General features: G+C 45.0%; 1 protein-coding gene across 1 annotated transcript in view; it reads left to right on the forward strand.

Moving 5' to 3' along the window:
• The first annotated feature begins 3928 nt into the window (after nucleotides 1-3928).
• The window catches only part of LOC139277180 (ERC protein 2), a 918863-nt gene continuing 904767 nt past the window's right edge, over nucleotides 3929-18024 (forward strand). Inside the window, exon 1 of the mRNA XM_070895293.1 lies at nucleotides 3929-4628. Within this exon, the coding sequence (XP_070751394.1) occupies nucleotides 3945-4628 (684 nt within the window). The 5' untranslated portion in view covers nucleotides 3929-3944. The remainder of the gene's footprint in view (nucleotides 4629-18024) is intronic.

Consider the following 18024-nt stretch of genomic DNA (forward strand, 5'->3'; position numbering starts at 1 on the left):
GCTCAGTATGAAAACACCTTGAAGACTGCGAGGACAAAAATATGTGACACTATGGGAGAATGCAACACCTACTTAAGTGTTAATTTCTATTCTCCACTGCTAACCGTCTTTTTAAAAATCCTTTCCCCAGTCTCTACCCTCATCTCCGACAATAAGTGTGAAGAGCTCATGGACTTCTTTGTCTCTGATTGAGACCATCTATTCGGCTGCCTCTGCCTCTTCCCTTCATTCCCCTCGCCCACTGGGCCAAACTTCATCCAAGCAAGCCCCCTGCCCTAGTCCTTTCTCCAATGTCTCTCCGATCTTCCCTCATGACCTTTCTGAGCTCATCCTGTCCATGAGACCCACTTCCTGCTCCCTTGACCCTATTCCCACCAAACTGCTGACCACCCAACTTCCTTTTCTGGCTCCCATGTTAACTGACATTGTTAACTGTTTTCTCTCCTCAGGCACTGTCCCCCTCTCCCTCAAATCTGCCGTCATCACCTCTCTCCTCAAAAAAAAAAACAATGTTCGGATCCCTCTGTCCTGCAAACTACCGTCCCATCTCGATCCTCCCTTTCCTTTCCAAAGTCGTTGAATGTGTTTGTCGCCTCATAAATCCATGCCCATCTTTCTCGCACTTCCATGTTTGAATCCCTCCAATCCGATTTCCGACATCTGGATGAGTAGAAATGTTCTCCAATTAAATATTGGGAAGACCGAAGCCATTATTTTCGGTCCCTGTCACAAACTCCGTTCCCTGGACACTGACTCCATCCCTCTCCCCAACTCCTGTCTGAGGCTGAACCAGACTGTTTGCAACCTTGGTGTCATATTTGACCCTGAAATGAGCTGTCGACCACATATCCGCAGCATAACTAAGACTGCCTATATCCACCTCCGTAACATCGCCAGGCTCTGCCCTTGCCTCATTTTATCCGCTGCTGAAGCCCTCATCCATGCCTTTGTTACCTCTAGACTTGACTACTCCAATGCACTCCTGGCTGGCCTCACACATTCTACCCTACTTAAACTAGAGGTGATCCAAAACTCGGCTGCCATGTCCTAACTCTCTCCAAATCCCGCTCAGTCATTACCCCTGTGCTCGCTGGCCTACAATGCCTTCCGGTTAAGCAACGCCTCGATTTCAAAATTCTCATCTTTATTTTCAAATCCCTCCAGGGCTTCGCCCCTCCCTATCTCTGTAATCTCCTCCAGCCCCACAACCTCCCAGGATGCCCTCCTGAGCATCGCTGATTTATAATCGCTCAACCATTGGTGGCCGTGTCTTTTGTTGCCTAGGCCCCAAGCTTTGGAACTCCCTGCCTAAATCTCTCCGCCTCTCTACCTCATTTTCCTCCTCCAGGCGCTCCTTAAAACATACCTCTTTGACCAAGCTTTTGGTCACCTGCGCTAATTTCTACTTATGCGGCTCGGTTTCAAATTTTTATCGCATCATACTCCTGTGAAGCTCCTTGGGACGTTTCACTACATTTAAAGGCGCTATATAAATATAAGTTGTCATAAATTAGTGTTTGTGATTCAGATGCGTTCCATTTACTGTATTTAAAATTGCAAAATTTTGGTTATCAGTAAGTTATTTAGTAGCATAATGCATTGTGTTAGCGATTGGAAGGAAAACAAAAGCTAGGCAGATCTCTGTAGAGAGGGGGAGTTGGAAGGTGAGTTGCTCTTAGCGGCAGTGCCAGAAGTTACGGAGCGTGTCCTTTTGCCCAGCGAATGACACACAGGATGGAGTGTCTTGTGAGCGGAACGAGGCCCAATTTCAATTTTTAGCTACCCCTTGGATGTGTGCCTAATGAATCCCTCCTGGACTGTGTCAAAGATAAGCAGGTGAGCACTATTGATGAACAGCACTCTCTCAGGGAAGAACCTGCCAGCTGAAACAGCTGATATTCCAGTGGGGCAGTGAAACAAATCTGATCAATCGTGCTATTGGTTTTCCTACCAGGAGCAAATCAAGCTGGCGTGGTGCTCTCCCAACAGCTTTTTCTCTCTTTCACCCCCCCTCTCCCCCCGGATTCTGACGAGGAAGTAATGATCAGGGCCTGACCTGAGGCAGAGTTTAGCACTGTTGGAAGCATTGGTTACATGTCAGCTTGCTATGCTCCTGTTGAAGAAGTTAGCAGTTCTATTTGTCTGATTTTAAAAAAAAATTACAATTCCTATGACCCCACCAGCTGATTTTTTTTCTGCCAATGGGTTCTTCCAGGGATGAGCATTTTATTGCTGGCACTTATCTTGCCTTGCTTATTTGTGGCACTGTGCAAAAGGGATCAATTAGGCAGAGTTGTATGAATTAGATACAATTGGGAAGCAGGTGGGATTCTGCCCATGGGAAATGGATGCACACATTTGCATGCTGGATTATCGAAACTGCTGCCTCGCTCTGCAGAAACAAATAGAAGTATAAGATAGGCCGAGAGGAAAGTAAGGAGGCAGGACAGGACAAAGCTTGAAGTGGCAGGGGCGGGCGAAATGAGGGACAAACAGATGATGAATGTATTCCTCCAAGGATTGCAAGATATGCAAATTAGATTGGGAGTAGGAGGACACTGACGTTCTACCCTCCATAAACTTGAGGTCATCCAAAACTCTGCTGCCCATGTCCTAACTTTCACCAAGTCCCATTCCCCCATCACCCCTGTGCTTCTGGTTAAGCAATGTCTCTATTTTAAATTCTCATCCTTGCTTTCAAATCCCTTCATGGCCCATTCCTATCTCTACTTTTCTTCTTCCAGCCGCACAACCAATGTTCTCTGTCATTTTTTTGGGGGGGGGTGGGCCACACGGTCCCTTTAACGGGCTGCGCGGCCTATTCAAAATTCTGTGCATGTGTGGTTTTTCCATTTAAAAGCTGCCGAACTGGCTGCGTGGGACCTTCAGACCGCTGCACGACTGCACAGCTTAAAGGGAACATTGCCCACAATCCTAACCTCTCTTTCCTCCTTTAAGTTGCTCCTTAAAACCTGCCTCTTTGATCAAGCTTTTGGAGATCTGTCCTAATAACTCCTTGTGTGGTTCAGTGTCAAATTTTGTTTAATAATGCTCCTGTGAAGTGCCTTGGGACATTTTACTGCATTAAAGGTGCTATATAAATACAAGTTGTTGTTTTACTTGCCTGACTCAAATAATTTAATCAGATTATTCATTACTTGTACAAAAGTAAATACTGCGGATGCTGGAAATCTGAAATAAAAAAAGAAAAGCTGGAAATCTGACGATAGCCCATCGACCTGAAAGGTTAACTCTCTCACTGCACGGATGTTGCCTGATCTGCTGAGTATTTGCTGTTTTTATTTACTCATTACTTGTGTCCTAAAGATCTGTCCACTGCTCCACAAATTTTGACTCCTTTGTATTAACCGATTGAAAACCAAATATTTTGTTTGTAAAGCATTATATCTGCTTTTGTTGCTTCAACTTCAAAGTAATTAAAAGAAAAAAAGTCAGTTGATAATCTTAGCAGCTTTATACTTGACATTGGGTTTATTGGATCCTGACCGTGAAGAAATACCTTCAGCTGATCAAAGTACCAGTTGCCTGGCCACTTTTTTTAGTTTTAAAATGTACATGGCCATGTTACAACCGTGTTTCGTGATATTGTTCATGGACGATCCCAGCACTTGAGCATTAAGCAGTTGTATAGGATGATTTTTGAATGTCAATTGTTTCCCTATAAATGTTCATTTACTGAATTTCCCCCAAACTTTTTATCTGTTCGTTTTGCCACGAATAAATTATGTTTTTTTTAAAAAACTATATTACAGATCTGTAAAGCAGGGCAAGCCCTTGTGTCTCGCCACCAGTGGAAATGCAGTAACAAGCTGGGACAGGCAGCCGAAGGCAGAGGCGTTGACTGAGCGAGTGCTGGCTCCTTCACACGGCGATTCCCGGAACATTGTGGGGCTGCAGGTGCCTTTAATCCAGACCCGCCAACCATGTACGGAAGTTCCCGGACCGTGGGCCACGTGGAAGGCAGCCCATCGCGGTCTCCCCGGCTCCCGCGGTCTCCTCGGCTGGGCCACCGGAGAACCAGCAGCAGCGGCACGGGAGGGAGCGGGAAGACCTTGTCCATGGAGAACATCCAGTCTCTGAACGCAGCCTACGCCACCTCGGGACCCATGTACCTGAGCGACCACGAAGGGGTGGCCTCCACCAGCTTTCCCAAAGGAACCATGACCCTGGGCAGGGCGACCAACCGAGCAACGTACGGGGGCCGGGTGACGGCCATGGGCAGCAGTCCCAACATCGCCTCGGCGGGGCTTCCCCCCGGGGGGGACGGCCTCTCGTTCAGCGACCACCACCAGCACCAGCACAGCGGCATGGTCACCCCGTCCTCTCTCCACCACCACCACCATCACCACCCTGTGCCCTCCACCTTGAGGCAGGTCCGCGACAACACCATGGTCGATCTGCAAGCGCAGCTCAAGGACCTGCAGAGGGAGAACGAGATACTCCGCAAAGAGCTGGAAATCAAAGACACCAAGCTGGGCTCGTCCATGAACAGCATCAAAACTTTCTGGAGCCCCGAGCTGAAGAAGGAACGGGTGCTGAGGAAAGAGGAGGCGGCCAGGATGTCGGTGCTCAAAGAGCAGATGCGAGTGTCCCATGAGGAAAGTCAGGTATACATTTTTTCATGATCTGATCTTTGTTTTCCTACGACGGTGGATGCTTTGAGATGTTTAAATTGTGGTTTGTGCCACTTTTTGTTAAATATATCATTAGGGCAAGGAGGGGCAATCCACCTTGGAGCAACTGACTGACTCACAGATGGCCATCAGTCATCCTCCCCGAGCGCACAGCGACAACGCTGGTAACCCTTCTCGCCATATCCCAGACGGGTGGCCACAGATATTTACCCTGCCCCCTGCCTGAGTGCTGAACCGAGTTCCCATCTGTTGCTGCCTCCAATTTGGCCGCACACTTTAATACCAATACTGTAGCGTTTCATGGTCCTCAGTTGTCGAGACACCGATGGGTTTAAAAAAAAAACAGGAGAGTAAGAATTGGAAAGTGAAAAAGCACAGGGTGGGGTGGGGGCAGATGAGAAGAGGAGGGAAAGAGAAATTAAAATAACAAGACCAGGTGAGGGCAGGGAGAATCAAGTGAAAGAGGAGAGACAGATGACAAAGGGAGGGCGAAAGAGGCGACCATACAGTTTAAGAGTGCATTTACAAGATAGCTTTACACAAAACTGAAGTTTTCTTAAAGCACTCTTAATTAGATGCATTCCACCCAAGGTGTACTGTTCCCAAAGGTTCGACAGCCTAGCTTAATGTTATTGTAACAGTTCAGTGCCCTTCTTCCTTCTCTTCAACCTCTCTCTCTTGCCTTCAAAACTGCTGGCCACTCCATTCTCTTTGAATGTGTCTCCCTAGTAGTTCACCTCCATGGTACTGCTCTCTCCTGCTTCCACTCCTACCTTTTGCATTGTAGACATTACATTTCCACAAATGATTCCTCCTCCTTTTGCATGCCATGTTATTTGAACGCTTCCACGTGGATGTTGATAACACCTACCTTCCATCTCTTCCATTGACCCCACAGCTGTTGCCACTGTCTCCAGTAATTTGCCCAGTGTTAAGATCAGGATGGGTCAAAGCTTTCTTCAGCTTAATGTCAGGGAAAACTCAAACGATCCTCCTCAATGCTGCAAATAACTCTGCTTCTCTGCCCTCCCTCCTTGTCTGCCACTTCAGACTCTGTCTCCAAATAGAAAGTATGACTTATTGCTTGCCCCAAGCTGTTTTTACTGCCTTCAACTGATCTAAAACTAGAATCATAGAAAATTATGACACAGAAGGAGGCCATTCGACCCATCGTGTCTGTGTTGGTCAAAAAAGAGTTACCCAGCCTACTCCCACTTTCCAGCACTAGGTCCGTAGCCCTGTAGGCCACAGTTCTTTAAGTGCACATCCAAGTACCTTTTACATGTGATGAGGATTTCTGCCTCTACCACCCTTTCAGGCAGTGAGTTCCAGACTCCCACCATCCTCTGGGGGAAGAAATGTTTCCTCATCTCCCCTCTAATCCTTCTACCAACTACTTTAAATCTATGTCTCCTGGTTATTGACCCCTCTGCTAAGCAAAATAGATCCTTCTGACCCACTCTAGCTAGGCTCCTCATAATTTTAGACACCTCAATTAAATCTCCCCTCAGCCTCTTCTGTTCCAAGGAAAACAACCCCAGCCTATCCAATCTTTACTCGTGGCTAAAGTTTTCCAGTCCTGGCAACATTCTCGTAAATCTCCTCTGCATCCTTTCTAGTGCAATTACATCCTTCCTGTAATGTAGTAACCAGAACTGCACACTGTACTCACGCTGTGGCCTAACTAATGTTATATACAGTTCTAGCATAACTCCCTTGCTCTTGTATTCTATGCCTTGGCGAATAAAAGTAAGCATTCCGTATGCCTTTTTAACTACCTTATCGACCTGTCCTGCTACCTTTTAAGGATCTGTGAACATATATTGCAAGGTCCCTCTGTTCCTCCACACCTCTCAGTATCCTCCCATTTATTGTGTATTCCCTTGCCTTGTTGCTCCTTCCCAAATGCATTACCTCACACTTTTCCAGATTGAATTCCGTTTGCCACTTTTCTGCCCAACTGACCAGTTCATCGATATCTTCCTACAGTCTGGAACTTTTCTCCTCACTGTCAACCACACAACCAATTTTTGTATCATCTGCAAATTTCTTTATCATGCCCCCTACATTTAAGTTTAAATCATTAATGTATACTACAAAAAGTAAGGGACTGAGTACTGAGTCCTATGGAAACCGCCTTTCAGTCACAAAAGCTCCCCTCAACCATTAGCCTTTGCTTCCTGCCACTTTGCCAATTTTGGATCCAATTTGCCACTCTCCCTTGGATCCCATGGGCTTTTACTTTTTTGATCAGCCTACCATGTGGGACCTTGTCAAAAGCCTTGCTAAAATCCATGTAAACTACATCAAAAGCACTGCCCTCATCGACTCTCCGTGTTACCTCCTCAAAGAACTCAATCAAGTTAGTTAGACAAAAACCTTCCCTTAACAAATCCATGCTGACTGACCTTGATTAATCTGTGTCTTTCTAAATGAAGGTTTATACTGTCCTTCGAATTGATTCCAGTAATTTGCCCACCACCGAGGTTAAACTAACTGGCCTTTAATTGTTCGGTTTATCCCTTCCTCCCGTTTTTAAAATTAAGACTTTTTTTTCACCCCTTCAACAGCATTGCTCACCTCTGCTCTACCTCTCCTCCTCTTCCACCAATGGAACCTTGATCCACATTTTGTTACCTTGCTGTGGGTCATCTCTAATGTTCACCTTGCTGTCTTCCCTATTTCGACTTCTCAAACAATGCCATACAGAGTGCTGAAATCTATGTTCTCACCTGTACTAAGACTCGTGTCCCCATTACCTCTGTTCACTTCGTGCTCCACTATCTTCTCGTTATCTAAGATTGAGTTCATTCTCATCTTCAATTGTCTCCCTCCTCCAACTCTCTGTGTGCACTCTCTGGTCCTCCAGCACTGGCCTATCTTTTATTTCCTGCTTCCTCCACTCCACCATCAGTGACTCCTCCTTCAGCCACCTGCCCCTACCCTTGGACACTTCTTCTCCGTCTTGAGAAACCTCCCTTGAGATTTCATGCCACTATGTAGCTAATAGCAATGCAGAAATCTTAATTTGTTGAACAAAGTATTATTCAAAACCAGTTATTTAAGTTATTTTTCTTTTTAGACTGGGATGATAAATTGCTACCAATTAACAACAAAATAATCACTTTTCCAATGTTGATATTTACAGTTTGCAGTTTTAAATGCATGATTTGATGCCAGCAAAACCTTCCTAATAAGGTGGTGGAATGAATGTAAGCATTTAAAATGGTAATTGATTGAGCCTATTTGTTAGTTGATTTTATTTTTTGAAGCTCACATCTAACTAACCTATTTGTTTACACTCTGGCTACAATGGAACCTGTCTGTAATAACCTTGTTCAATCCCCAACTAACTCGGGTGTTCTAATACAGACTGAAGTCTGAAATTAATCTCATTATTATAAGGCCTAACCAGTGGGAAAATCAAAAGTGTGATTAGCCCTGAACAGGTACAGAAATGACTTTTTTATTTCCAAACTTATTACCTAATGACAGGAATTCCAAATTTAATATTCATTCTATGTGTAACTTGGTTGTGGTGCCACTTACACTGGCTTGTTATGCTTCCTTTGACTTTCTTGGCAGGTTTTATCATGCTTAGTTGGGTGCTTCCCATTGGTTGGCCTTAGTGAATCCAGCAAGTTGCAAGCTGCGCAAGAGCTGCAAGTCGGCAGCCAGCTACCATATAGCGCGATAGAAATTTTTGCTTTTACATTGCAGGCCAGGTCTTGGGAGAGCACTCTAAGTATGCTACTGTTCTCGATTAACATTTAAATAGTGCATCTTATCTCCTTGTGAAACAGTGCAGAGTTGACCCCAGTACACAGTGGAGTTGACCCCCAGTACACAGTGGACACTGGCTATGATCATGCACTGGCCAAACATACATGAAGTATCAACATCCTCATGTCACGTGTGTCTCTGTTGGGATGGTGTTGCTGCCAGAACACTGCTTTCAGTCGAGTTAGATGGACCTAGTAAAAACAAGGTTTTCCTGGCTGCTGCTCTAAAATATAACAAGAAAAATCTGGTGTGTTTGCTCCAATGCGCTGCTGGCTGTGTGAGACTTGTGCATTTGGAGCCAGCAGCTCAAGAGCACTATAAAAAAAAAATCAGCGTTTGATTCCAAGGTGAACAGAAACAGAGAATGTGTGGCTAATTCGATAATCCTCGGCTCAGTGTTGGAACTGAATTTCATTCCATGTTGTTCACTGTTTGCCCCAAGTTGAACAATGAAATGACCACGTTAAACCTAAAGATCAATGTGGGCATCAGTAATGAAAACGTTATATTTCTCCCAATTTTGATTGTAAAAATAACTTTGTTCCCCTCTGTGTGGATTTTTGCAACAAATGTTTATCTTTTTGTGTTATTTAAAAACCAAAAGAAATGTTTTAAATATATACTTATTAATTATGTTAGCACTTCTTTATTGTCACAGAATTTTTCCTTCATTTCTAACCACTTTTACTAAGTATTTAGATGTAAAGCTGCTGAATCTGAATTCGTGGTGGTATATACAGGTATTGAACTGTTCGAAAAGAAAATGTTTAAAAATCCTACATTAACGTGAAACACATGCATTCATTTATTGAGAAGTTTAAATTGGATTCCATTGTCATTTTACAAATTGTAATTTAAAATTTGCGTCAAACAATACCAGATTAAGATATACTAAATACATGACTTGGCCAAGATTTTATCTGGACGCTTTAACATTTTAAACTGGTAATGGGAGTTTACTGTACACATATAAACATATCTGATAAGGTGACTCTGGTATGTCTGCTTGCTTTCTTTTTAACAATGTTGTCATAACATAAGAAATAGGCGCAGGAGTCAGCCATAGGGCCGCTCGAGCCTACCCCGCCATTCTGTAAGATCATGGCTGAACTTCTGCATCAACTCCACTTTCCTCACCCTATTCCTTGATTCCATTAATGCCCAAAATCTATCTATCTCCTGTCTTGAATATACTCAATGACTGAACATCCACAGCTCCCCGGGGTAGAGAATTCCAAAGATTCACAACCTGTCGAGCGAAGAAATTTCTCCTCATCTCAGTCCTAAATGGCTGTCCCCCTATTTTGGGACTGTGACCCCTAGTTCTACACTCCCCAGCTCGGGGAAACATCCTCCCAGTATCTAGCCTGTTGAGCCCCTTCGGAATTTTATATTGGTTTATAAGGATGTTTGAGGGGAGTCTGGCAAGCCACATCCATCCATTTGGGCCCTGGTTCTTGAGGAATTCTGGGTAGATGCAATCGATCCAGGCTGCCTTCGCAGACTTGGGGGCTGTCAGGTGGTGAAGCCCGACGAAAAGATGCAGTGCAGAGATGCATTTTGCAGAGAGCTTAAGCAGTCATGGAAGAATAAGGCCATAGAGGGATTTAAACACAAGGATGAGAGTTTTAGATTTGTAGTGTTTGGGGGAATCAGAAGTCATTGACGACAGAAACCTGTTGCTGACTAGTTCTAGACTCTCCAGCCAGGGGAAACAGCCTCTCCGAATCTACCCTGTCAAACCCTCCATTAAATATTTTTCCTGTTTTGTGGCAGTGATATAATCTTGTTCCGAGAATTCTTTTCCTGAGAATTTATTTCTACTTTAACATATTAACATTTTTTTAAATTTGAAATTTACATCATTACATTGAAATATTAGAATCCTGGAAACTTGCAGCACAGAGGGAGGCCATTTGGTCCATTGTGTCTGTGTGGCTCTTTGAAAGAGCAGTCATGCGTCGTCCCACGTCCATGCTTTTTGTCCGCAGCCCTGTAAGTTTCTCACCCCCAAGTACCGGTCCAACTCCCTTTTTAAAAATTATTTATGGGATCAGTTTCCACCACCTTTTCAAGTGGAGCATTCCAGATCTTGACAATAGAATGGGGAAAAAATTCTCCTCATCTCCACTCTAGACTTCTTTGAGGATATAACGAGCATGGTGGATAGAGGTGTACTGATGGATGTGGTGTATTTAGATTTCCAAAAGGCATTCGATAAGGTGCCACACAAAAGGTTACTGCAGAAGATAAAGGTACGCGGAGTCAGAGGAAATGTATTAGCATGGATAGAGAATTGGCTGGCGAACAGAAAGCAGAGAGTCGGGATAAATGGGTCCTTTTCCGGTTGGAAATCAGTGGTTAGTGGTGTGCCACAGGGATCAGTGCTGGGACCACAACTGTTTACAATATACATAGATGACCTAGAGGAGGGGACAGAGTGTAATGCAACAAAATTTGCAGATGACACTAAGATTAGTGGGAAAGCGGGTTGTGTAGAGGACTCAGAGAGGCTACAAGGAGATTTGGATAGGTTAAGCGAATGGGCTAAGATTTGGCAGATGGAATACAATGTCGGAAAGTGTGAGGTCATCCACCTTGGGGGAAAAAAAACAGTAAAAGGGAATATTATTTGAATGGGGAGAAATTACAACATGCTGCGATGCAGAGGGACCTTGGGGTCCTTGTGCATGAAACTCTTTTTGGGACTCGAGTCTTTAAACCGCCGCCCCAGACAGCACCAGCTCGCGGGAGCCGGAGGGGGAGCGTTTAGGTACCCTGTACCAGTAAAGGGAGAGTGACTAGTGCGACCAAAGTGTCACCGCGTGGGGAAAGAAAGCCGGGCCTGCATCACCGGTTCAGTCCCTGCGGAGCTCACAGTGGCCGTTCGCCGAGGTCCCGACGACGAGCCGCCAGGCAACATTCGAGCCCGCAGAAGCTCCCTTCAATTCGACTGCGGTGTAATGTTGCAAGACGGTGGCAAGTCCATTGCCGGTCCGGACGAGCAGTGTGCGGTGCGGGGAAAACAGCGGGAGCAATGGCGAGGGAGAGAGAGAGAGAGAGGGAGAGACAGCCACACGCACAAGACTGGACGAGACGGAAGTCGAAAGAAGGGCCGCAGGCCAAGGTCACACAGGACCAACGAACAGCGGGGGTCGTGCGGTGTGGAGTGGCAGTAGGCAGCAGAAAGACGAGGGCGACGCATTTGTATCAAAAGCCAGGACACCTCTACCTTGCTACCGTCATGCAACCGCAGACCAGCTGACCGAAAAGACCAAGCATGCCAGGGCCGTCCCTGTCTCAAGCCGACCGAAACGTCTTCTGTGTGCGCGAACGTTCAACTCTCTTCTCGCTCTCTCTATATCTCTCTCTGTAACACGACTCTCATCTGCTGTCCCACATCTCGCTCGTTTCGCATCCGGGCCGAGCCGGTTGGGTGCGACATGTGCCTGTTCGTGCGAGTTCGGTTCTTCGTTGTGCTTTTTTTTCGGAACGAACCTCTCGCCCGCGCAAGAGGCGCCGGACGCGGTCGACCAAGGCTCCGGGCCTGCAGCATCCCGGGAAGCACTCCTGCTGGCCACCACGCCTCAGGCTGAAGTGTAAAACGGGTGTGACGGGCCGCCACGTGAGTTTGCAGGTGCAGCAGGTAATCAGGAAGGCGAATGGAATGTTGGCCTTCATTGCAAAAGGGATGGAGTACAAAAGCAGGGAGGTGTTGCTGCAACTGTATAAGGTATTGGTAAGGCCGCACCTGGAGTACTGCGTGCAGTTTTGGTCACCTTACTTAAGGAAGGATATACTAGCTTTGGAAGGGGTACAGAGACGATTCACTAGGCTGATTCGAGAAATGAGGGGGTTACCTTATGATGATAGATTGAATAGACTGGGTCTTTACTCCTTGGAGTTCAGAAGGATGAGAGGTGATCTTATAGAAACATTTAAAATCATGAAAGGGATAGACAAGATAGAGGCAGAGAGGTTGTTTCCATTGGTGGGGGAGACTAGAACTAGGGGGCACAGCCTCAAAATACGGAGGAGCCAATTTAAAACCGAGTTGAGAAAGAATTTCTTCTCCCAGAGGGTTGTGAATCTGTGGAATTCTCTGCCCAAGGAAGCAGTTGAGGCTGGCTCATTGAATGTTTTCAAGTCAAAGATAGATAGATTTTTAAGCAATAAGGGAATTAAGGGTACGGGGAGAGGGCGGGTAAGTGGAGCTGAGTCCACGACCAGATCAGCCATGATCTTATTGAATGGCGGAGCAGGCTCGAGGGGCTAGATGGCCTACTCCTGTTCCTAATTCTTATGTTCTTAGACTATGACTGGCTATTGTCCCACTCACCAAAGGGAATATTTTATCTCTATCTACTCTTATCAATGTTAGGTCACCTCTTAACCAGCTCTGTTCCAAGGAGGACAGTCCTAACTTTTCCAACATCTCATAACTGAAGTCCCTCATCCCTGGTAAACCTCCTCTGTACCCTTTCTAAAGCATTTACACCTTTACTGATGTGTGGTGCCCAGAACTGTCCACAATACTCCAGCTGAGGCCTAAATGATGAAATTGTGCATTTAAAAAAAATTCTGTTTAATAGATACTTTCGAATCTGATAATGCTGTGTAATGTATAGTTATAATCTTTGTACAATTGCCTTACCAAAAAATTTAAACAAATGTTACAATTTATAGTGGGTTATTGATTTCTATTCTATTTGCTACTGATCCTCATTCTCAAGATATTATTTGAGAGTTATCAAGTTTGGTGAATGTAATTAATGGCTCTCTAAGCTAGTCTCTCTGCTGATACCCATGTGCTTTAGTTGGGGCTTTTCCAAACCATTTTTCTTTGCTGAAGCAGGCAAATGGCAAGTTTTGTAAATGGACTGCATCCCATATGAGCTCGAGTTTCTGGTTTCCTGAACTAATCACAGCCTAGGTCTAACATTTAAGTCTGTTTGTGGTAAGTTACTTACTGGAATTTACATAGGGATTTCCACCATGTTTTTATTCACTTTTGGAAGATGGAAAATATCAACTGTCCAACCAGCTTCATACAAGTTAAAACAATAATCAAATGTATTTACTATTAAATAATTGAAGCAAAATGTCAACAGTTGATGTTTTTCAACAGTGTTTTGTTTGCCTGTTTGCAAGGTCCCTTTTTAAATGCTCCCTTTAAGTACTGATTGCCCTGCTCCATTCATTTTTTTTTATATACATCACAGCATCAACACCAACACCACTGCCATTAGAGAGGATGATTTGTGAATTTGGTCAATCAAAATAATGGTAGATCATTGTGGATGTAGCCATCAATTAGAAAATGTCAGTGGATGATTAGCAAATTATGCTGTCAATCATAAACCGATAGTGGGCAATTAATGGAGGTGAGTGGCCACTGCCATTATCATTTAGGAGGAGCTGGCAAGTGATTGGCATATCGCAGTGACAGCAGGATGGTTGGTGTGGGTGAATGTGGAGGAGACTGTCGGTGAGTGGGATGATCTCTGCAATAGAAGGGAAGACTTGCGTTTATATAGCACCTTTCATGACCTCTGGACATTCCTGAATGCTTTACAGCTAACAACGTATTTTTGAAGTATAGTCACTGCTGTAATGTAGGAAATGCGGCAGCCAATTTGTTCAAGCAAGCTCCCACAAAAAGTAATGTGACGATGACCAAATAGTCTGTTTTTAGTTAATGTTGGCAGAGGGATAAATATTGGCCAGGGTACTGGTGAGAACTTCCCTACTCTTCTTCAAAATAGACACTTGCAATCCAGTCCGAGAGATGAATGGAAAATTGTTAACTGATGTAACTCTGCTCCCTTCTAAACTCTGTTTACAATGTGGAGCCATTCTTGTAGGTTATTTTTAAAGCTCTCAGCAGTCAATTAACTTATTTAATAAATTGCAATTTATAGTTGTGGAGAAAGTAATAAAAATGAGTTTGAATGGTTACTTGAACTAATTTTTAGACAGTTTTGAATTTATAACAAAGTATGTCACGTTGAAGTGTAAAATATGTAAATTACATACACAATATAGGCTCAACTTTCCCCAGTTATCTGCGCCATTTTTTTGGCCTAAATTAAAATATACAAGTTTCCCCAAATTTTCTGCGCCAGTGTAACTCAAAGTTACAATTTTTTTAGGTTAGTATTTTTTTGCGTCATAAGGGGCGTAACCTGATGTCTGCGCCAGTTATTCAGATTTATGCAAGTTTGACCAAATTGCGTTTTTCCTAGGACGCCATATGTGACTACTCCCAAAAAACCACCTGGGCACTTAAGAAAAATGACGCAGAAAGACACACATTGTTTTTATGCGAAATTTTGGAGTGCGTCAAGATATTAAATATGCATCACGAAGCTTAATTTTTTCAAACTCAAAAGGGAGAAAATGAAAGTTTAATGCAATTCTGTAATTTTGGATGTTTTTCAAAGTGCCACGGAGCGTTGGCCAGCAGAATCACTCCCTCGCCCGGACACGGGCTCGGCTTCAAAAGAAGTCCGGGGGGTGTGGAAGCCGAACTGAAAGGATAAGAAACCTTGCACTATACAGCAGCTTCAAAAGAAGCCCGGTGGTGGGAGTGGGGGTGGCGGGGGGCGGGTGTTTGCCAAGCCCGTGTTCGGGTAAGGGAGTGATTCTGCCGGCCGACCCTCTAGCCCGGTGAGATGTTCGGTTGGTGGTGGGGTGATATTTTGGGAAAAAAATCAAAAATTAAAAATTGCATGAGACTTCGTTGCCCCAAATGTCCTCATTGAATGCCTTGCTTCCCATTCTAAGCAAGCCTATTGCGCATGCACAGAACAGGGTGAGGCCCATACTAGGACGTCGACCTTGGGAGGAGAGAAGCTTCAACTCCTTGTCTTTTTGAGCTTCTTGCAAAGGTACATTTTAATTATAGGGGCAGTGCCATACCTCGTGCAAGCCTTCTGCATGATGATACTGCGGAGGAGCCGATTGATTCGATGTCATCGCATGGGGACCCTCCAAGCATATAGGATGATGCGCAGGAAGGCTTACCCACATCGGGTATATCGAGACAGGCGTTCATACCTGCACCTGAGTGATGCAGACTGAGAAGGCTGCGTTTCCGCAAATAAGTTGTAACCGAGATCTGTGAGTTAGTAAAAGCAGACCTGTAATCGAGAAGCATCAGGAGGACTGCTTTGTCAGTTGAAGTGAAGATTACAGCTGCACTTTCATTCTATGTATCTGGATCATTTCAGGCCACAACTGGGGATGTGTGTGCCATTTCTCAACATGCAACACATATTCGGCAGGTGACTGCAGCACAATATGCTCTGAGGAATGACTACATAAAGTTCCCCATAGCCACCCAGGCAATGTGTGACAGGGCTGTGGGCTTCTCCAGGATTGCTGGCTTCCCAAAGCTACAGGGCTGCATTGATTTTTCCCACATCGCCTTGCGAGCACCTTTTGGAGGATTCCGAGATGTACAGGAACAGAAAAGGCTTCCACTCTGTGCAGGTCGTGTGTGACGACATGCATCGCATCATGTCAATTCATGCGAGATAGCCTGGGAGCACCCATGATTCGAAAGCGCTATATCTGCCATGTTTCAACATCAGCCAGAAGGGCAAAACGTACAGCCTTGCCACCTGGCTAATGACTCCCCTATGTGTAACCCGGATGGAAACCGACTGGGAGTACAACATGTCACACGTTGCGATGCGCAGCATAATAGCGAGGACCATTGGCATTTTGAAACAGCGTTTCCGATGCCGGGACCATTCTGGAGGCTACTTGCAATACTCCGCTGAGATTGTCGATCAGTTCACTGTTGTGTGCTGCATGCTGCATAACTTGGCCATCATGAGGCAGCAACAGCTGCTGGTAGAAGACCCACCTGAGTTGATAGTGGCTGATGATGATGATGAGGAAGATGCAGATGACGAGGAGGAGGACAAGGAAGCCATGCAACTACCTGAACCCGAAGCACGATGACGGAGGAGGGTGGGCCTTCGTGCCTCTAACGATTGCTCGAGCCTTGCGCCAGCAACTCATCTGTGAACGCTTTGCTGCCTGAAGGCTCAGCGGCAACTATTCCACATGGACCATGTTTACTGTTTGGACCTGTTCCGTAATGTGGTGGTGGTAATGGAACAAATAATGGAAATGATTCTTTAGTTCAAAAAGCTGTGTTAATAATGAAATGATTCAGTTATAATTTAAAATATATTTTATTCAAAAGTTTAATGTTTGTACTTAACTTTACTAAAAATATTCTTGTATCAAACTTTAAAGTTTTCAGTTAAGATCACTTAGAAACTTTTAAACTTGTAAATTTACATAACTTGCAAAAAACTTTTATTTTGAGAACAGTTACAACAGTAACAATAATAATAACAACAGCAGCAAAGAAAGGCTGCACCCATCTCTCCTCCACCTTATTCTCAGACCGCCCTCTGCACTTGGTCTTGTTGCCTCCACCCCTGCCCGCAGGCAGTGGCGCAGCATTTCTCTGGTTGATACCAGGCTTATTCTTTCGAACATCTCTGGTAATGCGCACTTCTTGATTTGGGTGGGGGTTGGGAGGGGGGGCAGGTGGTAATGTGGAAGGCCTGGCTTGGGCCTCTTCAGAGGCTGATCTGTGGATTGGAGTGGGAGTGACGGTTGATTCTGTCAATGGCCGCGGGGTCTGGGCGTGTTCCTTGTTGCAGCAAATAACATAGAAATTTACAGCGCAGAAGGAGGCCATTCCGGCCCATCGTGTCCGTGCCGGCCGACAAAGAGCCACACGGCCCTTGGTTAACAGTCCTAAAGGTTACATATAAACCTATGAACAATGATGGAAAGGCAAAGAGCACACAGCCCAACCAATCCGCCTCACCACAACTACAACACCCCTTATACTAAAACAGTCTACACTCCACCCCAACCGGAGCCCAGTGATCTTCTGGGAGAGGCAAAACCCAGGCCAATTTAGGGAGAAAAAGTCTGGGAAAATTCCTCTTCGACCCATCCAGGCGATCGAAACTAGTCCAGGAGATCACCCTGGCTGTATTCTATTCCCTGCAGTACTTACCATTATATCTGCTCCGTCCAACAAAAGGTCATCCAGTCTAATCCCAATTACCAGCCTTGGGTCCGTAACCCTGCAAGTTACTGCACTTTAAGTGCCCATCCAATCATCTCTTAAAAGTGGTGAGGGTTTCTGCATCCACCACTCTTCCAGGCAGTGAATTCCAGATCTCCACAACCCTCTGCGTAAAGAAGCCCCCCCCCCCCTCAAATCCCCTCTAAACCTTCCACCGCCCCCTCGTAATAGGCCCCTCCACCAATGGAAAAACACCCTTACTGTCCACTGTGTCCAGTCCCCTCAATATTTTGTACACCTCAATGAGGTCTCCCTTCAACCTCCTTTGTTCCAATGAGAACAAACCCAGACTATCCAATCTGTCCTCACAACTAAGATTTTCCATTCCATGCAGCATTCTAGTAAATCTCCTCTGCATCCTCTCTCATGCAATCACTTCCTTCCTATAATACGGTGACCTGAATTGCACGCAATACTACAGCTGTGGCCTAACCAAAGTATTATACATTTAAGCATAACCTC

Source organism: Pristiophorus japonicus, chromosome 12 (genome assembly GCF_044704955.1).
Source record: "Pristiophorus japonicus isolate sPriJap1 chromosome 12, sPriJap1.hap1, whole genome shotgun sequence".
Taxonomy (NCBI): domain Eukaryota; kingdom Metazoa; phylum Chordata; class Chondrichthyes; family Pristiophoridae; genus Pristiophorus; species Pristiophorus japonicus.